Source organism: Phyllostomus discolor, chromosome 9, assembly GCF_004126475.2.
Source record: "Phyllostomus discolor isolate MPI-MPIP mPhyDis1 chromosome 9, mPhyDis1.pri.v3, whole genome shotgun sequence".
NCBI lineage: Eukaryota > Metazoa > Chordata > Mammalia > Chiroptera > Phyllostomidae > Phyllostomus > Phyllostomus discolor.
Window position 1 is genome coordinate 17,524,045 of NC_040911.2, and position 23,852 is coordinate 17,547,896.

A 23,852-nucleotide genomic window follows, 5' to 3' on the forward strand; every position below is an offset into this window, starting at 1 on the left:
TGAAAAATTCACAGGGAACCAATAGTGATGGAATGAAAGCTGGGTCTCATATCAATGGAGTGGACCAGAAGGAAGAAATATACAACCAGAAAAGAATGAAGAAATAAGAATTCGAAAAAATGAGGAGAGGCTTAGGAACCTCCAGGACATTTTTAAACGTTCCAACATCCAAATTATAGGGGTACCAGAAGGAGAAGAGGAAGAGCAACAAGTGGAAAACTTACTTGAACAAATAATAAAGGAGAACTTCCCCATTCTGGCAAAGGAAATGGACTTCCAGGAAGTCCAGGAAGCTCAGAGAGTTCCAAAGAAGCTGGACCCAAGAAGGAACACACCAAGGCTCATCGTAATTACATTAGCCAAGGTAAAAATGAAGGAGAGAATCCCAGAAGCAGCAAGAGATAAGGAGACAGTAACCTACAAAGGAGTTCCCATCAGACTGTCAGCTGATTTCTCCAAAGAGACCTTGCAGGCAAGAAGGGGCTGGAAGGAAGTATTCCAAGTCATGAAAGGCAAGGACCTGCATCCCAGATTGCTCTATCCAGCAAAGCTTTCACTTAGAATGGAAGGGCAGATAAAGTGCTTCTCAGATAAGGTCAAGTTAAAGGAGTTCATCATCACCAAGCCCTTAATTTATGAAATGTTAAAGGGACTTATCTAAGAAAAAGAAGATAAAAAACATGTATAGTAAAATGACAGCAAACTCACAATTATTAACAACCACACCTAAAACAAAAACAAAAAGTAAGCAAACAACTAGAACAGGAACAGAACCACAGAAATGGAGATCACATGGAAGGTTAGCAACAGGGGAATGGGAGGAGGAGAGAGGGGGAAAAGGTACGGAGAATAGTAGCATAGATGGTAGGTAGAAAATAGACTGGGGAAGGGCAAGAATAGTATGGGAAATGTAGAAGCTAAAGAACTTAATAACACATGAACATGAACTAAAGTGAGGGAATGTGGGTGGGAGAGGGTGTGCAGGGTGGAGGGGAATGAAGGGGGGTAATGGGACAACTGTAATAGCGTAATCAAAATATATTTTAAAAAAGAGTTTGAGTATTAATAGTTTGAGGATAATTTTGTAAAGATCCCCCAGTTCACTCCAGATCATTTAAATCCACCTTCCCTGAGAATTGCAGGCATTCTAAGGCCTTTCCCACTTCCTTCTCTCTTTTTTAGGATTTTTATTTATTTTTAGAGAGAGAGAGGAATAGAAACATCAATTGGTTGCCTCTCATAAACACCCCAACCAGGGATGGAACCCACAGCCCAGGCATATGCCCTGACCGGGAATCAAACCTACAGAAACCTTTCGCGCTGCAGGACAACGCCCAACCAACTGAGCCACACTGGTCAGGCGCCCTTTCCACTTCTGTCTCTGTCTTGAGCCCTGGCTCCCAATCTTGTATTTTCCGTACCAGGAATATGTTGAAAAGCTGTAACGTTTCCATGAAAAACAAGACATTTTGACACCAAAAGAGTGAAAAAGAACTTTAGGATAAAGGATAACAGTAGCCCATTTGTTTGAATACGTTCATGAAAAATATCTTTATGAAAAATTCACCCTTTTGTCCATGTTTTTCTTTTTTCTTTCCTACAGTCTGTCACTGCACATTTCAGGGTTGCCTTCCTGGTAAGTGTAACTGCCTGTTACACGTGCTGGCGCTGAGCAAAGGCATTTCGCACCTGTGATCTTATCTGAGCCTTATACAACTTTGAAATACAGTCAGACAGGACCATAGAGTCTAAACGTGTTACCCAGAGAGCCTAGGATGTCAAAGCCCTACTTTCACGTGGCCTTGAAGTCCTGACCACCTGTGGGACTTCGGGCGTAGGGCGATCACAGCTGTTGACACCTTGTGAGACCTTCGTGGGGATGACTGGGCGGGCCTGGAGAGGGGGCAGTTTGGACTAATCACCGGTAATGGATTTGTTTTAAAGTTTTCATTTTGCTCACTTCGCAGTATGACCTTTTAACTTGCCTAGTTTTCAATAACTTATTTTTGCCTTAGTTAATTTTAACTGCATTTCCTGACTCTCTTCATGAGACAGGCTCATCTTCTTAGGTGCTTATTCAAAGCTCACCGGAAAGACTCCAGTTTTGTCACTTTATGATTTTTTTTTCCATTATTCAGCTGCCTTTCTAGTCACCAGGCGAGTCAGCACTTCCACAAAGTGGCCACCACTGATGTTTTGTTCTAACAGACCGATAGAATTGAAAAGGAATTTTAACCACTAATTTTAAGCCTCCCAAACTCTAAAGCTAAATTTCCTGGGTTCGCTCATAATCAAAAGGAAGGAAGGGAGGGAAGTTCCCTTGTGGTTTCCTCCCCAGGGAGCTACGGGCTGTTCAGTCCTCAAAGCCGTGTTCATTTACATGGCGGCAGCTCCTTAAGGAAGAGGCGGAGGCACTGGGCAAACCTGTCTAAGTGAAGCAAGAGGTTGCACTTGAGAAGAACGGTAATGAGCTGTGAGGGGCCAGTGCATATCAGAGCCGCCACAAAATACACTAAACGCCCCACATATTAAGCTTATGTGGACCTTCGGGTACATCTAGCCCAACCCTCTCATTTCTACGAAGGGCAGAAAATGTTTAAAGACGTAGCTGAGATGCCGGAACAAGGCGAGACTGGAGCCTCCTGCAGGGCTGCTGTGTGCGCGCTGCCAGTTCAGAGGGCATCACCCCCGTGGACAGCAATGTAAACGATGCCTGTAGACCCACACGTTGCACACCCACTGCCACACACAGGTTCTGCTGCTTGCAATCTGGCAAGTGAAGCGTCTTCACTTCCTTAGTGTATTCGTTTTGGTTGCTCCAGAACAAGTGACCAAAAACTTAGTGGCTTAACACAACACAAACTGATTGTCTCGTGGTTTCTACAGGTCGGAAACCCAGGGGTCGGCACGGCTGCATCCTCTGCTCAGGGTTCCCCTGGGCCGGAATCAGGTTGTGGTCCAAGTGGGTCTGCAGTTCTCACCTGGGCTTCTCACTGGTGGTGAGCAGGATTCATTTCCTCGAGGCTGCAGGACTGAGCGTCCCTGTTTTCCCTCCAGTCAGCCCGGGCGGTTCTCAGCTCCTAGAGGCTGCCGGCTGTTCTGGGCGTGCGGCCCCAGGAGGCAGCTCACCTGGGTTTTCACTTCCCTCCAGGGCAGCCAGAGCACATCTTTGACTTCTGTCTGATCTGAGATGAGCACAGAAGGTTCTCAGCTTTTAAAAGTGCTCACGTGATTAAATCAGACCTACTTACATAATCTCCCTGTTTCAAGGTCAACTAAATTGTGACCTTAATTATAATTGCAAAATCCCTTCTCAGAAGTTCACTTTTGATTGATGTTTGGGAGAACACGGTGAGGGGGGCGGGGGCGTTGCCTACCACCTCTTGCTGACTAATGCTTCGAGTCCTTCAATTACCTGGGAATCCACTTTGGGCCTGAATTGCATGGTCTCCACCTATCAATGCCCCAGGCTTCACTGATTTTAAACTCTGAAGGGTTTATAATCTTGAAATTTAAAGTGCTACTCAGGATGGCCTTTTCTGCCACCCGTGTTGGATGGGCTAGAAATCGTTTCAGATGAGGCCAAGAGGAAGCACTTAAAGAGAGTGTTTCGCAGAAGGCAGCTCATAATCATGTGGAAACATATTTCAGCAGGGAAATGCAATTTCAAACGAAAATGAAACACTCCGGAGTGGTAAAAATTAAAGACACGTGTTGGAAGGATGAACGGAAAGGGTTTGCATATGTTGCCAGTGGGAGTGTAAATTGGTAGAACTTCGGAAGAGAGTTTGGTATTATCTGGCAAAGCTGAACATGCACCTGCGAATGTTCCGGGACTGAGCCCGTGACCTGTGCAATCGGACGCTGTCTCTGGGGAGGCAGTGTCTGAAATAAGCTGAATTCTCTGACACCTGGCTGGGGTTGGAAAATTGCTGGGTGGTCTGGGGGAACAGCCCTCTCCCCACACTGGGAATTGGCCCAGCACCCTTTTAGCCACATTTAAATACCACACCCTCAAGGAAGCCTTCTGTTCTCCCTTTCAGAGGGTCTGTTGCCCTTGGAGGAGGGGGCTTCTGCAGGGGACCTCGTGCTTCAGAGTGCTGGGTACCTGGTGTGACTTTCACAGGACGGTGAGCTCCTTGCAGACTCTTTAGATACGTTTGCTAAATGTTTTAGGACTAAATAGAAAAAAGTGCAGCACAGTTAGAAATCGCCAAATGCTAAATCAACAAATTACTTGAATCTCTCCCCCTGACGTGTTAGTAGCCCATGATAGGGCAGTTTCAATGACCTTGTCAAACAGCTAAGCCACCCCTTTGACACCTGGCGACCCAGGGGAGGGCTGGGAGGTTCCGGTCACTGCTCTCCTGTGCCCTTTCCTCTGGAGGTCCCCATCTCCATTCTCCATGCCAGGGCGGGACCTGCCACAGACTAGGTCGTAAGTCCCTTAGGCTCATGCTGCTAACTTCTGGGAGGGTCACTTTGTCTAATGAGACCAGCAGTCTCATTACTGCATAGTCACACCCTCCTACAAAACATGATTGTGTGTGTCTGAGAATGGTTTTTACCTGTTTGACTGGTACCAATAACTCTGGCCATGTCCTCTGAGGTCAGTTATATTTCTTCAGACCTTCCCTGGATTAGCTGTTTGTACCCAGTGTTGCGGATTGAATTATGTCCCCACCCCACCCCACCCCCACCCCCAAATTCATACGTTTAAGTTTGACCCCTGGTACCTCACAATGTGACCTTATTTGGAAACAGGATCATTGCAGGTGGAATTAGTCTAGATGGGGTCATTAGGGTGGGCCTTAATCCGGTATGACTGGTATCCTTATAAAAAAAAGGAAATTTGGACAGAGACTCACACAGAGAGAACACCATGAGACGATGAAGGCAGAGACCAGGTGGCAGCCAAGGACAGCCAAAGACGGCCCGCAAACCAGCAGAAGCCCGGGCAGGCATGGGGCAGCGTCTCCCTCACGGCCTGCAGAAAGACCCAGCTCTGCCCACATCCTGATTTCAGACTTGTGGCTTCCAGAACTTTGAGACGACACATTTCCATTGTTCAAACCGCCCAGGTTGTGGTATTTGTGTTACAGCGGCCCCAGCAACGTAACACAGCCTGGTGCTCGCCCGCGTTAGTCGGAACCTCAGGTGAATGTGCGCGCGCAGGTGGAGGTGCCGGCAGACAGACCTCCGCAAGGTCGGCCTTACCCAGTGAGTGGCTGGCAGCCCTGTGCCGGGCTCAGATGCCAGCTTTGTGATGGTGGAGAGTCCATTTAACTTGGGAGTGTAAAATGTGGACCATGAAGAAGTGCTTCTTCTGGGGGGGTCAGAGTGACTATTAAGTGAGTTAATATCCCTGAAAGTTTCACAACAGTGCCTGGCCCAGGCAGGTGTTTTCAAAACACCATTAATACCCGTTTGTGACTCATCCTAATTTGTCCCCAGAGGAAGGACACCGTGACAACAGCACCGAGCGCCCTCCCCTAGGTCCCTCCCGCAGTGATGCTCGGGCCCCTGGCTCCTCTCGGGGGTGGGAAGAGTCCGGGAACTGTCGCCACAGTCCTGGCTGTTCAAGTGGCCTTCTCCCCAGGCTTAGCCTCAGGGCTCAGGAAAGGGGAGGATGAATGGGGGCTCTGGGGACACAAATGTGTAGCTGGGCTCTGCTGCAGGTTGGGGGGATTGGAGGATGAACTGGTGGCCACTGCCAGTTAATTCTGCCAAACAGGCAACCCCCCGGAACTGCCAACCACTGCCTTCTGAGCACGCAACGCGCCCTGCGGCAGTGTCTTCCTCGGCTGGTGACAGCGGGCCTGGCAGGGGATTCACTCTCACGGCAGCAGGTGAGGCCTCAGATGATACCGGCTCAGGAGCCTGCTCAGCCCCGTCCCCTGCACAGCTTCCAGGCTGTGTGGTCCTCGTCCGAACCCTCTCAGGTCCCTGGGCCCAGCTCCTCATCTCTAAAATAAAGGGACGCGCTCAGTTGCCCGTGTTCCTTCCCAGGTGTAATTTTATTCGACTACCTGTTCAGCCAGTCTCTGCTTCAGCGCATGTAGGAACTGTGATCTCATTTTTATTCCGGGTAGACAATCTCACTACTCCTAAGCTTACTTTAGCTTAAGCTACTGGAAAGTGCTTCCCGAGTCATTCAACACCTTTGTAGGCCAACCCTTTCCCATAGGGCTGTTTGGAGATGTACACAGAATAACAGAGCGTAGCTCATGGCAAACAACCCATAATGTGAATCGTTGATTTTTGGTGCCAATAATGTCATCGCAGGTTCTTTTATGGAGCTGAAATCTGCATCTGGTAACCCTTAGCCTTTGGTCTTCATTTGGTTCCCCGGACAACACAGAAGAAGTCTAGACACGCCCCTGAGAACCTTTCATTTACCTTAAGTTAATGAAGTTGTTCACACCCAGATCCGTCAGCCATTCCCCATGGGACAGGATTTTCAGACCTCTCGCCATCCTGCTCGCCCTCCCCAGGCTGGTCTAGTTCTGGTTAATCATATCCTGCTTCCGAGGAGGGCCCATGACCCAGACAGCATAATGTCTGAGTTTCTGCCCCCCCCCCCCTTATGCCAGCGGGCTAACATTTATTGAAAAAGGCATGCTTCGTGTGTTACTGAATTCTCACAGCACCCGTGAGATCGGAATGAGGTGTTACTGTCTCCATTTTACAGACAGAAAAATGTGGCTCAGAGAAGTGAAGTAGCTGTCATGGAATGCATGCTTGCGCCCCCCACCCCCAAATATTGATACATAACCCTGACCCCCGATAAGGTGGTATTAGGAGGTGGGGCTTTCTAGAGGCATCAGGGTTAGATGAGGTGGTGACGCCTTTAGCCCCACGTGGGATCAGTGTCTCTGTGAGAAGAGAGACCCGAGCTTCCTTTCTCTGCCACGTGAAGGTATGATGAAAAGACGCCATCCGCACACCAGGACCAGGGTCAGAGCCGGGCACCAGGTATGCCAGGTATGCCTTGATCTTGGACGTCTCGCCATCAGAACTATGAAATAAATGTCTGTTGTTTAAGCCACCCAGACTGTGGAATCCCGTTAGAGCAGATAACTAAGAATTAAGAGAGGTGCTTTCCCAAAATCATTCAGCTCATAGTTGCGGAACCAGAATTCAAACGCAGTCTGACTCCCAAAGCCCATCTTTCTCAGGGAAGTAGGAAAGCTGAGCGCTGATGTTGCAACAGCTCGAAACAGTAACCTGGGGCGTGGGGGATAGTCCAGGGGCTCTTTGCGGAGTGCCCTTCCTGTAGGCAAAAGGTCCTTAGGTTCTAAAAAGAGACTCAGCCCCACTCCAGGTGAAGACTGTACTCACACATGAAGTCCGAATTCAACTTACAACACAGAAGAGCCGCACTGCACACCTTGCAAACCAGTAACTGTCAAACGTATAGCTTGGCAGGTTTTGAAGGATACCTGTCTACCCGTTTAGCTCCACTTCACGCCCCACTGTTCTTTTTCTTCTGTGATCAGTGTTGCAATTTTCTGTACTACCTGTGTTTGCAAGTCACTTTAAATACGTTTAGAAAGGAGAGTATAAGCAAACCATCAAATGAACAGTTAGCCCCTGCTCTTTCCCTTTCATTGCGTCAATTCTGAACTCAAACTCCTGGAATACAATGAAGCCCTTTCAGTAGCCTGTCCTACTTGCTGAGTTTACAGTCATCGAATGTCTTCAAGGATCCTTTTAATTTGAAACACATGCTACTTTTTAAAAGATTTTAGTTTCCAGTCTGCAGCATTTCACCTTTAGTTGTATTTATTTTTTAACGTATTTATTCTTTCGTACAAAATTCACAAGGTACAAGAGTACACACAGATGAAGATTTCTTCCTCCCACCCTGGTTCCCCGGCACCCAGCTGCCCTCCTAGGAGGCGGTCAAGGTCATTGTTTGTTCTTTATATTTTCAGAGATTTTTACAGCACGCACAAGCCAATGCAGACATATTTATGTATTTTACTTTGTTTTTTTTTATGACAAAAGTAATATACAATATGCACTGTTTGCTTTTTTCAATTAAAAGTATATCTTTAAAAATATATTTCTTGAAGATCAGTGGATATTAGGTTGTTTTCTGTTGTTCAATGTTTCAAAAATACTATAGTTACTGTTATTACAGATGCTCAATGTATATGAAGCAAAAATTGCCAGAATCCAAGGGAGAAATAGATAGTTCTACAATAATAGTTCAAGACTTGAATACCTCACTTTCAGTAATGAATAGAACAGCCAGACAGAAGAAAAGTAAGGAAATAGAGGGCTTGACATTTCCATAAACAAATTAAACCTAACACACACACACACACACACACACGAAGAACACGACCCCACGACAACAGAATACTTATTCTTCTCAAGTGCACCTGGGATATTCTCCAGGACAGACCATATATGGAGCCATGAATTGCATTGCAACAGAATTGAAACATTGATTCTGTTGATATCATGTTCATATCATATCTATATTCAAAAGATATCATACAAAGTATCTTCTCTGACTACAGTAGGAGGTGGTTAGAAATCAATAATGGAAGGAAAACTAGAAAATGTACAAATCTGTGGAGATTAAACAGTAAACTTTAACAACCAGTGGGCCAGAGAAGAAATCACAAGGGAAAGGAGAAAATATCCTGAGACAAATGAAACTAAAATGTGACACACCAAAGCCTATGGGACACTGAAAATGGAGGAACTTACAGTCATAAACACCGACATTACTGAAAAAAAAAAAAAAGGAAGATCTTAAATCAACAACTTAACTTTACAATTTAAGAAACTAGAAAAAGAATAATAACCTGAACCCAAAGCTAGCAGAGGAAGGAAATAGTAAAAATTATAATAGAGATAAACAAAATAGAGAATTACAAAAATAGAGAAAAATCCATGAAACCAAAAGATGGCTTTTTGGCCCTGGCCTGGTTAGAGCATCTTCACCAATACACCAAGGCTGCAGGTTTGATCTCCTGCCAGGGCACAGACAAGAAGCAACAAGTGAATGCGTAAGTCAATAGAACAACAAATCGATGTTTCTCCCTCCTCTCTCTTTTTCCCAAATCAATTTTTTAAAAAGTCAACTCCAAATGGATCAAAGACCTTTTAGAGCTACAACTATAAAACTCTGAGAAGAGGATATAGGGGGAAGTTTTACGACATGGAATTTGGCAATGATCTTGGATGTGACATCAAAGCACGGGCAATAAAAGAAAAAATAAACAAATTTGACTTCATAAAAATTAAAAACTTTTGTGTATCAAAAACCACTATTAACTGAGTAAAAAGGCAATCCATAGAATGGGAGAAAATACTCTTAAATCATGTATCTGTTAGAGAATTAATACACAGAATACATTGTGAACTGCTTACATTCAACAAGAAAACAAACAACCTGATAAAAATGAGGAGAGGACTCTGGCCACAATGCTTGGCCTTTCACCTGAGATTCCCTGAATTCCAGAGACAGCAGGAGACGCATTTGGGCCCTGGAGTCTCCGAGTTCCACTCTAACCTACAGCCTCTCCATCGTCACTTCTCTTTTACCACGTAAATTCAGTTTCATAGTCAGATCCCAGTAAAGCAACCATTAAAAAATCTGTTCTCAGGCCCTGGCTGGCGTAGCTCAGTGGATTGAGCACGGGCTGCGAACCGAAGTGTTGCAGGTTTGATTCCCAGTCAGGGTACATGCCTGGGTTGCAGGCCATGACCCCCAGCAACCACACATAGATGTTTCTCTCTCTCTTTCTCCCTTCCTTCCCTCTCTAAAAATAAATAAATAAAATCTTTTAAAAAATCTGTTCTCCTTGAAATTTGCTCTTATATGCTGTTTATATTAGAAGGCGAATTCTTTTTTTTAAAAAATATTTTATTTATTTATTTTTAGGGAGGGAAGGGAGGGAGATAGAGAGAGAGAGAGAGAGAGAGAGAGAAACATCAATGTGCGGTTGCTGGGGGTTATGGCCTGCAACCCAGGAATGTACCCTGGCTGGGAATCGAACCTGGGACACTTTGGTTCCCAGCCCACGCTTAATCCACTGAGCTATGCCAGCCAGGTAGAAGGCAAATTCTTGAACATCTGAGTGATTCTTTGTATAAACTTTAATAACTTAAAAAACCCCCAAACTGTTCCATGTTATATTTTCTTATGGGTAAAATGGAGATTAATACTTTACTGGCAAGGTTGTGAGGATCAGGTTGAATTACATATACATGGATATCGCTATGTTAATATATCCATGTACACGTTTTGTTACTAAGATGTTGATGAACATTCTGGTCCCACTGGCCCCAGGTGGTTAATGGCCACTGTTTATTTTTCAGAAAGCTGTTCCCTCGGGACTGTATATCAGGCTGGGCTGGCTGTTTTTGTCCTTCATGGCAAGTTAACGCAATATTTTTAAAGTATATTTTATTGATGATGCTGTTACATTTGTCCCACTTTTTTCCTCCCCTTTATTCCCGCCCCCCCCCCCCGCACCCATCCTCCAGCATCCCCCCCCGACCCCTGCCACCGGCTGCCTGGCCCTTAGTTCATGTCCATGGGTCATACAGATAAGTTCTTTGACTTCTCCATTTCCTACACTATTTTTAACCTCCCCCTGTCTATACTGTGCCTACCAATTATGCTTCTTATTCCCTGTACCTTTTCCCTCATTCTCCCCCCATCCCCTCCCTGCTGATAAGGCTCCATGTGATCTCCATTTCTGTAATTCTGTTCCTGTTCTAGTTGTTTGCTTAGTTTGTTTTTGTTGTTGGGTCTTTTTTCAGGTTCAGTTGTTGCCAATTTTTAATTGTATTGTGCAATGCCTGTTTTCTCCACTAGGCCCAGGTCTGAAGCGCAGTGCACTCAGAATTGCTAAGTAAATATTGAACAAAGGAATGAAGGAGCCAAACGGACATCCTCAATCAGAAGCATTGTACTTTTTTTTTAATCCGTACTTGAGGGCATTTTCTCATTGCTTTTGGAGAAAGAGAAAGGGAGAAAGAGAAACTTCGATCTGTTGCCTCTCCTATGCACCCAGAGCAGGGATCAAATCCACAACCTAGGCATATGCCCCCACTGGGAATCGAACCCTTCAGCTTCGAGACGCTCCTCATCCAAGAGTCCCACCAGTCCGGGCCTCGATCAGAAACATTTTAAATATCTCTCTGAAAAGTCACTGAGTAGTGAGGAGGATGAAGAAAGGTCACACAGGACTGCAACTTGAAACACTGTAATATTTCCAAAGATGCACTTGACATTTCACTGCTTGATTGGCTTTCCGGTGTAAATGTATTTCTGGATGTACTTGATTTTCACATGTCTAACCAAAATGAGCTGGGAGGGTTATAAATCTGCTGCTGTAAAAAGTAAAAAGTACTGTATGCCTTCCAAAGTGAACTAAACTTTTTGGGTGCATTTTCCATTTACAGTTGTTTTCTAAGTAGCATGATTAACTTGTGCAATCCTAGGTGGCAAAAGTGTTGAGAAGACAGCCCTTTGCAAGTTTTCCTTTTAAATAAGCCTTTTATTTTTTAATGTATTAATTTTCTATTGCCACTACACAAATCATCCCAAATTTAGTGGCTCAAAACAACACAAAAGCCCTGGATGTGTAGCTCAGTTGGTTAGAGCATCGTCCTGATACACCAAGGTTGTAGGCTTGTTCCCTAGTCAGGGCACATGTAAGAATCAATCAATCCAATGCATCAATATGTGGAACAAAACAAATGTTTCTCTCTCTTTCTCCTTTCCTCTAGCTCTCTAAAGATCAATAAATAAAAAATTAAAACCATACAAATGTATTATTTTATAGGCGAGAAGTCTGACACGGTCTCATTGAGTTAAAATTCGGGTGCTCACAAGAGTATGTCCCCTCCTGCAGGCTGTAGGGGACAATTTGTTGCCTTCGCCTTTCCAGATTTTAGCGGCCACCACCCACATTCCCAGTCTCTTGTCATCGTCACGGCCGGGAATGCCTGGTCCTCCCTCACACTGCCTCACTTGATCTTCCAGAGCCGTTTTCATGACACTTCTTCAGCCTGTCTAACTTTTTACTTTTGTGATTATATTGGATCCACCCTGACAATACAGGATAATCTCCCTATTTTTAGATTGTCTGATTAGTGACCTTAATGCCACCTGCAACCTTAGTTCCCCTTTGCCATGTAACCTAACATATTCTTAGGTCTGGAGGAGTAGGATGTGGACATCTTGGGGGGACCTTTATTCTGACGACCACATGGAATAATTTTGAATTTCCAAAAGAGTTGCAAGGTAGAGAGAGATCCTATATATCCTTCACCCAGTTTCCCTTAATGTTAATATTTTATATAACCCTGTCACATGTGTCAAAACTGGGGAATTAATATGGGTACAATAGCTTTAACTAAACTCCAAACTTCATTGGGATTTCATTAGTTTTCCCACTACTGTCTTTTTTGGTTCCAGAATTCAATTCAGGATAACTCGTTGGACTTAGTGGGAGGGTTTTCATGGCCTTCCTGTTAGTGTTTCTGCCTAACTAGACACTGAAGTAGTTAAGTCAGTCGAAGTTATCACGATACTTGTGCAGGCTGCACTGAAAGTTGGTGACTAAAGATAATTAATACTTTGCACATTAGATGTATGATTGATAGTTTTCAAAGGACTATTACTCCCATGCATGCTTTATATGTTGTGAAAATCATTTCTAATCTTATTCTTTAATGTATGACCTTTGCCTACGAACACTGGTGAGGTTTTTTTAAAAAATTATTTATTTTCTTAATTTGAAGACATCCCAAAAATACAAAAGGGAGGGAGATGTCAAATTGCACTAACAGGATTGCCCCAAAGTAGAGTAAGTGGCTTCTTGGTCTATAAAGCCAGTTTTGAAGAGAGATTTACAATTGTTGCTAGGTCATTTGGGGGTAGACTGTGCAATTTTGGCACAGGCAAATGTATCAAGTACTTTGAGTTTGGTTTTGGTGCCTGACTCCCCTTTAGCTATAATTTTAAAATAAAATTCTACATGTAATTCATATTCACTGCAGAAAAATTAGAGACCACATAGGTAAAAACTAATTTTAATCATGCATGATCTCATTCCCCAAAGTTAACAATTGTTAATATTCTTTTAGCCTTTCCCCCATTGGCACATGTATGTAGGTATTGTAAATATACTCATTACAAAAATTGGATAATACTATAGACACGTTTCTGCTCAATATATCATGAGCGTGTATCCACAGTGTTCTTCACAATGGATACGTAGCAGGGGCTCACCTCTTTTTAGCTAGGCTCCTAGTTATCTTGCGTTTTAATGTATTTCCCTGTAATCCCTCTGCAAACTCAGGCAACTGAATTGGCATCTATGCTGAAAAAGTATATGAGATCTATATTGTACTTTTCAGAGTACACTGGAACATATTGACCGTGTAAGGGAAATAACAGTGATACTTATCTCAGAGAATTACTTGGAGAAATAAACAAGTACATGGTACATAGCACATAGAAAACAGTAAATGATTTAATTATTATTACCGTTATTGCCAATAGTCCTGTGTGGGAAGCATCATCACCATCTTGTACATATTTTAGGTGAGGAAATTAGCTGGGAGGAGTGTTATAAAGCTCAAGGACATCAACCTGATAACTTCGGCTCATTTAATTTCAAATTCCAGCGCTCTCTTCCTTGGCGCTGCCTATAGAGGTGGCAGCCATCTCTTACTCGGCACTATGGCAGCCCTCAGACCCCTCGTGAAACCCAAGATTGTCAAAAAGAGGACCAAGAAATTCATTCGGCACCAGTCAGATCATTATGTCAAAATTAAGCGGAACTGGCGGAAACCCAGAGGCATTGACAATAGGGTGTGCAGAAGATTCAAGGGCCAGATATTGATGCCCAACATTGGTTATGTGAGCAACAAGAAAACAAAGCACATGCTGCCCACTGGCTTTGGGAAGTTCCTGGCCCATAATGTCAGGGAGTTTGAAGTGCTGCTGATGTGCAACAAATCCTACTGTGCTGAGATTGCTCACAATGTCTCCTCAAAGAACCGCAAAGCCATTGTGGAAAGAGCAGCCCAGCTAGCCATCAGAATCACCAATCCCAATGCCAGGATGCACAGTGAAGAAAATGAATAGACAGATTGTGTACACATTGTATTTGTGTTAATAAAACCTTAAAATTCTGCCAAAAAAATGTCAAATTCCATACTTCGGGCGCTGCAGGGTATGGATTCTCCTTCTTGTGGGACTTGTCCTTTTAAACATATTTATTTGTTAAAGAGAGGGGAAGGGAGAGAAACATAGCCCAGTTGCCTCTTGTACATGCCTCAACCTGACCTGCAACCCAGGCACGTGCCATGACCAGGAATCAAACCAGAGAACTTTTAAGTTCCCCGGGCGGATGCTCAACCAAGTCAGGCCGGCCAGTGCGGGACATGTCCTTTTTGACAATATTGCAGTCGCAGATCTGTTAACTGTCTCCATCAAAAATTATTTCCTAGTAGTTAGCCCTCGATATAACAGTTTGAAAAGAAGATAAAAAATTTAAAAATATAAAATGATAAATTATTTTCCTATTTCCCAATTCATTTAGAGTCCTACAAGGAATTGTTTGACTTTGGGATGCTTACTCGGTTGGCGCGTACAGCAGGGTTAATAAAGTTAAACCACGAGAATAAGTGGAGTGTTGTTAAGTAAGGACTCCAGCAGCAGGGAGGAGAGGGTTCAACAGCTTCTGGATTTTGCCACGTGGCTTCGAGGTTGCCCTGGAGGCGATAGGAGGGTGGAGAAACGCCTGAAGGACTACATTTCCCAGAAGTCCGCCTGCCGCGCGCCACGTGACCGCTGGGTGGCTCGCGCCGGGCCGTTCGGTTCCCAGCTGCGTTCTCCGCCGCTTACTCTTCCTTCCCAGCCTCCCGGCCTCCGCACCGACGCGGCCGGGGCGGGAGCAGAGTCGGCGCTGAGTTGGAGCAGGAGCCGGAGCCGGAGCCGGAGCCGGATCCGCAGAGACTCGGAAACATGGAGGCCTGAGTCGGGGGCGATCGTGGCTTCTCCTGTTCCTCCTCGGCTACCTGCTCGTCCGTGAGCTGGAAGCGGTCTCCCCGCCGGCCGAGACAGGTGGGCTAGGAGATCCACCCGGCCCCCAGCTCCTTGTCAGAGCGGATTCGGGGACGCTCTCTCTTCCCCTCCCCGGGTCAGCATCGGGAGCCGAGGGGCCGCGCTGCCACGGAGGCGGGGAAGGGTTCCTTCCTGCCAATCCGGGACTGGGCCACCCTGGAGAGGCTGAGCCTGAGCCGCGAGAGCTGCCCCACTCCCGCCCTCCCCGCAGGACACAGTGGCACTTGGAGCCGAGGGGCGGGGGGCGTGCTAGTCAAGAGAGCCGGGGGTGGGGGGGGGATCTCCGTCGGAGTCTGGAGCTGGGCTGGGAGGTGGCGGGGGGGGGGGTAGGGGTAGGGGGCGGGAGGTACAGGAGAGCAAGTTGATCCTTCGGGAGGTAGGGTGCTGTTGGTCTGACAAATGGGCGTGTGATGGGTGGGGCGGGCAGTAGTATTTGTTTTTTCTTCTTTAGGCAAGTACATTTTTATTGACATGTAACTGACATTCCATAAATTTCACTTTTGAAGGGATAATTGAAGTATAACTCAGTGGTATTTTAGCACATTCACAGGGTTGTGCAACTACACAACATTTTTATCACCCCCTCCCTCCCCCAAAAAACACGTGGCTAATGGGCAGTCACTCCTTTCTCTCCCCTTCCCCGCCCTCTGACACCCAGCAGTTTCGTTTTAACCGAAGGGGGAGAGGAGAGCGCGAAGTTAGCTCAAGTGTGTGTGGCTGGGGGCAGCAGTGGGGAGTGAAGGTAGTGGCGTGATAAAGCTGACAGGATGGAAGTGCTGGAAATGGGTAGATAGGCCGAGGGGGGCGGGGCAGTTGGAGTGGGATCCTTGAAAGGGGAGAAGGGAGGTTGGAAGCAGAGGTGTGTGGAACGAGGTCCTGTGCCGAAAAGACGCGAAGACACAAGGGGTGGAGGCCTGGAGAGCTTGTGACCTTACAGAGCAACTGGACACGGGGGCTCAGGAGAAGGACTGGAGGTGGAAGGGGAGAGATTCTGTAGGAATAGTGAAATGGTAGCTGCCCGGTATGAAGTTTGTGACTACAGCTTTCTCGAGGGATTGTTCTGCTTTGTAGTTTTTTATTTTATGTAATCCTCTTGTCAACTCAGAGATAGACTGGGCAAGTATAAATATTTCCATTCTGCAGATGAAGAACCTGTCTTTTAGGGGTTAGGTGACTTGCTGAAACTCATAAGGTTAGTAAGTAAATAGGGAAGAATGAGGTGGGGATTAAAGAGTGATTGAGGAAACTCGCAGCTCCAGGTGGATTAAGCAGCAGAGAATTGAGGTGGGGCAGTGTTACAGGAAGGAGATTCAACTATTAAATATATGAAGAAGTCTATATTGTTATGATGGGTTAAAGACGTTGTTCTTGTACCATTTAAATATGGAAAAATGCAAACAGTGGAATAATATGTACCCCCATGTACCTGTTCCTCAGCTTCAGCAATTAGGACTCAGGCTAATTTAGTTTTTCCTCTGCCTCTGTCCATTCATATCTCTACTCCCAAGTATGTTTAAACAGGTCATAGGCATACCATTTCATTTGTAAATATTTGAGTATACTGTGTATCTGTAGAAGACTGAGTGACTCTCTTTTTATTGAATAATAGACCCACAGTACCATTATCACACCTGGAAATAGTAAGCTCTTATTATCATCAATATCTAGACTAATTTTTAATTTTTAAAATTGCTTTGAATGGGAGAAAGAGAGAAACATTGATTTGTTGTTGCACATACTTATGCATTCACTGGTTGATTCTTTTTTTCTTTTGGATTTTATTTATTAATTTTTAGAGAGAGGGAAAGGGTGGGAACAAGAAAGGGAGAGATATCAATGTATGGTTGCCTCTTGCATACCCCTAACTGGGGACATGGCCCACAACCCAGGCATGTGCCCTGTCTGGGAATTGAACTGGTGACACTCTGGTTTGCAGGCCAGCACTCAGTCCACTGAGCCACACCAGCCAGGGCTACTGGTTGATTCTTGTATATGCCCGACCTGGGATCAAACCTGCAACCAACTGAGCTATCTGTCTGGGAATAGGACTTACTTTTTAAAATGTGGTATCCAGTTGATACAAGGGGAATAAGCAGTGCCAAGACTTGGTTGTTTGTTCCCCTGAAAAGTATGATTGTTTTCCTGATTTTCCCAGTGGATCATACTATCCTGTTTTCTTGGTTAGTATGGTTCATCCTTCTACAGAAAGTTGGAAGAATTGCCATTTTGTCTTTTTATGGATGGAATTTTGTGAGGGCAGAGAAGATAGAAGTGAAATATATTGCGACCTGTACAAATAACTATTGTGTCTCATACTGCTCTAACTACTTGGGCAATTTGATTGTATTTTTCTCTGGATAATTATACATATTGTTACAAGTTTTTTAATATGTATGTGTTAGTTTTCTATGACTACTGTAACAATTACCACAAGTTTAGTGGTTTGAAACAACAGACTACTTTAAAGTCCTGTGTTTCAGAAGTCTGAGATGGGTCTCATTGGGTTCAAGTCAGTGTGTCAGCCAGGCCATGTTCCTTTCTGGAGGTTTCTAGGGAGCATCTGTTTCCTTGCCTCTTCCAGTTTCTAGAAGCTGCCACATTCCTTGGCTTGTGCCCTCTTTTCTCCATCCTCAAAGCCAGCAACCTTGCATTTTGCTGACCATTCTTCTGAAGTTAGTTTCTGACCACAGCTGGGAAAGTTTCCCCACTTTTAAGGACCCTCAGGGATGAGGTCAGGCCCACCTGGATAATTCAGGATAATTTCCCCCATTTCAAGGTTCTTAATTACAACTGCAAAGTCCCTTCCACCATTTAAGATAACAGAATCACAGGTTCCATGGATGAGAATGGGCGTGTCTTTGGGGGCTATCATTCTGCCTGCCGCAGTGTGTTCTGGGACATTTTTGCCAAGTCTTAAGAAAATAGGTGATTTCTTCTGCTGCTATAAATGCAATGTGTGGCCTTTCACTTTGTAGGTGCTGGGGGTGGTTAGTGCTGCAGAGGACGGTTCAACCTCCTTTTCAGTGACGATAAACAGACAAGTGAAAACCTGGGACACGGCATATATAGGCTTTGGTAAAATGAGACCTTTAAAAGCGATAAAGTACGAAAGCAGTGTTTAACAGCATGTGAAGTCTTTCTGTATTTTATTTTGGTCTCTTTTTAATATTCATGTTTGTATACTTGTAGTCAGAGTGTGTATAATCTTAGCCCACACTTGAAGTCCTAGACCCTGGGCGGTGGTGGTTCTTGTGCCCTGAGGGGAGGGCGGGGCATTCTGTCCCCCTGCAGGATGCTGGCGCCCGGCACTCCGCAGGACAATGCTTCCAGTGGGGGAACACTTGCAGGAAGAGAAGCTCCTGTGAGGCTTGGGCTTGAAGCCCCTTCCAGAATTTTCCTTCTGGGTCTCAGATGGGCGTGGTTGAACTGGGTGGGCCTGAAAGCACAGGGGTGAGATGGCCGTTACTGCTCTGCCCATCCCGGGCCTGGGAGAGGGCCCTGAGCTGTGGAGGTGGAAGGGATTTCAGGAAGTCCTGCAGTTGGATGTCCTGCTTCTGGAGGGGGTTCTGCCTTCCAGCTTATCTCTGGAGGCCCTGACTGTCTCGGGCAGTCTGTTTTAGCCCCACTTATCAGTAAGTGTATGATGGGAATCATTAAACTTAAAGGCAGGACCCGATATTTATTTTCTCTAGTAAGGTTCTCAGCTGAGCTTAATGCTCTGAACTTCTGCTTATAAACTGCTTGTAAACAGTTTGTAAGTTATCCTCATGTTACTTATTTTTAAATAAAATAACCTAAACTGGTAGGGTGGAGAACAACTTTACAAATAGGTTGTATTTACTAAAACGTTTTTTTTTTCATCCCTTTTAGGAAGTTTGACTAGTACTTTTTGATGTCTTTAATTTTTATCACATTTTTTAGAAATGCAGGCCCCAGGTGGGTAGAGAGGTGTATGGATAAAATGGGCGAAGGTGGTCACAAGGCACCAACTTCCGTTTATAATTCAGTCCCCTGGGATGTGATGTACGCATGGTGGTTGCAGTTAATGACACTGTACCACATTTGAAAGTTGCTAAGAGACTAGATCTTAAAAGTTTCCATCACAAGTGAAAAATGTGCCTGTGTGGTGACGGATGTTAACTAGACTCACTGGTGATCATTTCACAGTGTCTGCATATGATGAGTCATTATGCCGCACACCCGAAACTGTCAATAATATGTTACATGTCAATCTTATTTCAGTTAAAAATGCAGACACCAAAGATGGCTGTAACTCTCTAATGTGAACATTGGGAAGGTGTTAAAAAAATCTTTCGTGTGGCATATGACTGATACATTTCTTTTTTTAGATTGAGACATTCACTGAATCTTGACAATTTGTCCTCCAAAATGTCTCTTGCAACCTTTGACCTTTCTCTTAGAATACTTTCAAAGCCTCCTGTGTCAGTTATACTTAGGTTTGCCTGTGAGTGACAGAGACCTGAAAATAATAGCAGAAGCATGTTTGTTTCTCACGTGAAAGAAGACCTGAAATAGACAGTTCAGGGCTGGTCTGGTGGCTCCACTGTCGCTGGGGACGCAGCCCCCTTCCAGTTCCTTCCTCTGTCATCCCCAGGGGTGTGGCCCTTGATTTCTGGGTCCAGGATGGCTGCCGGCTAATACGCAAGCCGCAGGATGGAGGAAGGGACAGAGAAGTGGCTGTATGCTCTTAAGGAAGTTGATTGAATTCAGTATTAGAGAGGACTTGGTCACATGACCTTACTGGCTGCAGGAGAGGGTCGGTAATGTATCTTTGAGCTGGACAGGAATGTGCTCAGCCAAAAATAGGGTTGTTACTATCAGGGAGGGAGGACTGGAGACTGAGGTATGCAGTTGGCATTTCTAATACCTTACTTCGTAATTAGTTTCTCTGTGGGCTGCAGACTGACCTACACATGTCCCACATTTCTAGGTTTGAATCCTAGTTGTGTTACTGGTGTGCTTTGGTGTGTTACTCAGCCTTCTTGAGCTTTAGTTTTCTCACCTGCAAAATAGCACTAATACTTAATTTTATGTATGCTAGTTACAGGTAAATGAAACTGTTTTTTATGTATCTGGCAATATATACGCTCTAAATACTAGTTGTTTTTCCTTCTCTTCCCTCAGGTTTCTGGGTGTGGGTATCTGAATAGGTGATGTGAAAAAGAGAAATTGGAGGTGGATGGGGGTAGGTGTAAAGTTCAGTACTGAATGTGTTGACACCCGGAGGACAATGTATGGCGGGCAGTCAGATGAAAGTGGTGTGTCACCCATAAGGCAGTTCTGGACTGGACGTGGGTGTTTGGAAATCCTCACTGTGTAGGGGTGGAGCTCGCTGATCTGGGAGACTTAGGGGTGTGCAATCTTACAGTTTCCGTGGACGGAGTGGAAGCCATGCCCTTTAGTTCGTGTCCCCGTAAAGCACGGAGCAGCCGCTTGCTTTCTGGCCCTGTTTGCTCCCACGTTGGTTGCCTCCCGCTCCAGCCACGGTGAACTTCTTTCAAGTCCTTGCATGGGCCCTGCCTGTTTCTGTCTCAACCCTGGGCCTTCACACATGCTATTCTCTCTGCTTTGAATGTGTTCTGAACCCTGCACCCAACCAAGCCAGTCCTTGCCCTTCAGGTCTTAGTTTGTGGCATGACTTTTGGGAAGCTTTCACTGAGTCTTGAATGGTTGCCATGTTGTAATTTCACGTTGACCTATCTGTTTCTCTTCCTCGACTGTAAGTAAATTCCATTCCGCACAGTTTCTGCCTTGGCACTTAGCATTGCGCTGGCCGCATAGTGGGCACTCGGGAGATATCGACAGACTCCTATTCTTACGTAACCGTAATATGATGTGTCTTCAGTATTGCTAGTGGGTTTGGCAACCCTGCGCTGTTCTTTGGTATTTGCACATTGAATTGTTAATGTGAATCAGTGATTGTGAAATAGTAAAGCACATTCTCCCCAATTTATTTGCAAGTTAATTCTTCTACTTAAAGTAATACTTATATATTGAGATAATACTAGAAGGCATTATAAAAAAAACAGCAATATCCATCCTTCTTAGTTTGGTCCTCAGAGGCAGCTGCTTTTACCTGAGTTTGTAATCCTCTAAATGGTTGTTTTGTGATTTATCGGTTTTAGAGAACACCACTGACTCCTTATTATGGTGAATGAGGTTCTCTTCCTCCACCCGCTCCTCCTTTTCCAGACTTCCCAGGATATCAGGATTCCTGGTTAATTTTGTGTTCAGTGGTTACCTGATTATACAACATAAATACCAAATACTGCTCACGGCTGAGCTGCGTGGTTTACCTTGTTTTCCTGCCCCCCACCTCATTTGCTTATCTTTCCATGAATGTACTACTAAGTTTTACCAAATACTTAGGAAGACCCGTGGGGGTTGGGGCCCAGGAAGCTGATGCAGGGTGCTGCTCTGGCCACCGCGGTTGCCGCGGGCAGGGAATCGTTTTTGTCTCTGCCGGGAGGCGTCATGTCTTTGTCAGCCTGCACGTCAGGTCCGTCTCAGGCCCTTCACGGTTCCTGGCTCGACAGTGGAACATCCCTCTGTTTGTTTGTGCTTCCTTTGTGGAACTCCTCTTACTATTAATACCTTCTTTTAAAAAAAACATTTTATTTATTTTTAGAGAGAGGGGAAGAAAGAGAGGGAGAGAAATATCAATGTGCAAGAGACACGTCAATGGGTTGCCTCTCGAATGCCCCCAACTGGGGACCTGGCCCGTAACCCAGGCGTGTGCCCTGGTCAGGAATTGAACCTGCGGCCTTCCAGTTCACAGGCCAGCACTCAGTCCACTGAGCCACATCAGCTGGGGCTTAAGACCTTCTAAATGGGTCTTTTAATTTTCTGTCTTCTGGTTTTCATCTATTTGTCTTTATTTATTATTTTTATGGGAATTTCCTTGACATCCTTTCTATTGAATTTTTATCTTATTTTTAGTTTCAAGGGTCATTTCTTGTTCTTTCATTGTGTCCCTTTTTGTGACATCTTCTTTTTGGTTCACGGACCAGGGGCACAGTGGCTGAGAGCATGGTTTTTGAACCCAGCCTGACCGGGCGGGACCTGGCGGGTTGCTCTCGCTCTGTCATCTTGGGCAAGTCACGTGACCTTTGTTTGCCTCAGTTTCTTCGTCTAGGCTAAGGGTCAGCTGATGGTTTGTGTTAAGGGCTGGATTGTAAACATTTAAGGTTTTGTGGGCCGAGTGCCAAAATGAAAGTTGTTGTGTTGGTACTTACAAAACAGGAGAGAACAAATTTCCACAAGTTTTTTATTGACGAAATTCAAAATACAGTATGAATGGTTGAGCAACTTTTTTTTGTTAATAAAATGTTTATTGATGAGAAGAATAAAATCTCTTTCTTTGGGGAACAGTAACATTTTATCTACTTGGCACTTAAAGTTTCATGTTTTCTATCATCAAGATTGATTACAAATGTTAATGCTGATTTGTAATGAGATTTTATGTATTTTATCTTTGAAAATATCTTCTTATACAGGTAGATACTGTTGAATACTGATATTAATCCATGAACATATGATTTTAATAGAGCATATTTATTGCTTGGAAGGCATCTATAGAATTTTGTTAGATTCTGTTCTTGAAATTTACCTTTTAACAAATCATTCCATTGCAAAGTAATCACTTCCAGTTGAAGGTTAGGCAGAGAAGCTCCTCATTGCACAGTTAAGTGACTTTTAATGTGGAAGGCACTTTTGTATTTGCAAGCTTCTGGGACTGTAGCTTGAATTTGGAAACCATCTCCTGCATACGTGTATGGAGCTGGAGATCTTGCATCTCAGTTCAATTTCTGACAGCATAGGACATATATAAACACAGCTTGACATCACTTGTGAGTCAAACATCAGTTTTCCTCAAAATGAAAGCGAAAACATCAGTGTAGGTTTTGTATGTTAAGTGCTGTTGGTTTTCTAATTTTAGGTTGAATTCATTGAGAAATATGAAATCTGCAGCAATGAGTAATTTCCAAAGCCGGTCAGTGTTCAGTAGTGTGGTTGCCGGGGGAGGGTTCTTCTTGTTCAGAAAATTTTTGGTCTCAACTCTGAGCTCAACAATTTCAATGAAACTATATACTACTGCTAAGCCATTATATTGTTGTATAGTAGGACATATCAGGATATTCATTTTCTGTTTCTGAGAAAAAAATTATTTTCTTAAAGATTTTATTTATTTATTTTTAGAGAGAGGAGAAGGGAGGGAGAGAGACAGGAAGAGAAACATCAGTGTGTGGTTGCCCCTCATCCACCCACCACTGGGGACCTGGCCCACAACCCAGGCATGTGCCTGACTGGGAATAAAACTGGCGACCCTTTGGTTTGTGGGCCAGCACTCAGTCCACTGAGGCACACTAGCCAGGCCTGTTTCTGAGAAAAATGTTGATGATGATTAAGTTCATGAGAGCAAATGAAGTTAACCATTATAACTTCAGTAACACAGTAGACTCAAATATTTTATGCAAAGCACTTGCTGATCGATATTACTATGAACAATAAATAGGCTTTAAACACCTTATATTTTCATGAGGTTTGCAGATTTGTCCAGCTAAGATTTTGACTGCTCCCCACACATTCTTACCACCGCCAGTTGTTGCACATCTGAGTAGATTCCACTTCCTATGGTACTGAAATAGTATTTCCTCAACTGTTTCGGGAAATGTTCATTGGCTGTAATTGTTCCAAACAGACTCTCCTTGGAGCAACTATT

General features: G+C 44.5%; 2 protein-coding genes across 3 annotated transcripts in view; both read left to right on the forward strand.

Annotated features, from left to right (window-relative positions):
- The first annotated feature begins 13,666 nt into the window (after positions 1-13,666).
- Positions 13,667-14,184, forward strand: LOC114506837 (60S ribosomal protein L32-like). Its single transcript, XM_036010238.1, has one exon. The coding sequence runs from the start codon at positions 13,721-13,723 to the stop codon at positions 14,126-14,128; it is 408 nt and encodes a 135-aa protein (XP_035866131.1). The 5' UTR covers positions 13,667-13,720; the 3' UTR covers positions 14,129-14,184.
- A 599-nt stretch (positions 14,185-14,783) lies between these two features.
- DYM (dymeclin) overlaps positions 14,784-23,852 on the forward strand; it is a 268,561-nt gene continuing 259,492 nt past the window's right edge. The window contains exon 1 of one of the 2 annotated variants that reach the window (XM_028524939.2): positions 14,784-15,109. The gene's annotated coding sequence lies outside the window, so the exon portion shown is untranslated. The remainder of the gene's footprint in view (positions 15,110-23,852) is intronic. The other variant, XM_028524938.2, reaches the window with a different exon arrangement.

What these genes read in the sequence shown, in the direction of transcription:
- LOC114506837 (XM_036010238.1), top strand. Translation starts at nt 13,721, where the DNA reads ATGGCAGCCCTCAGACCCCTCGTGAAACCCAAGATTGTCAAAAAGAGG.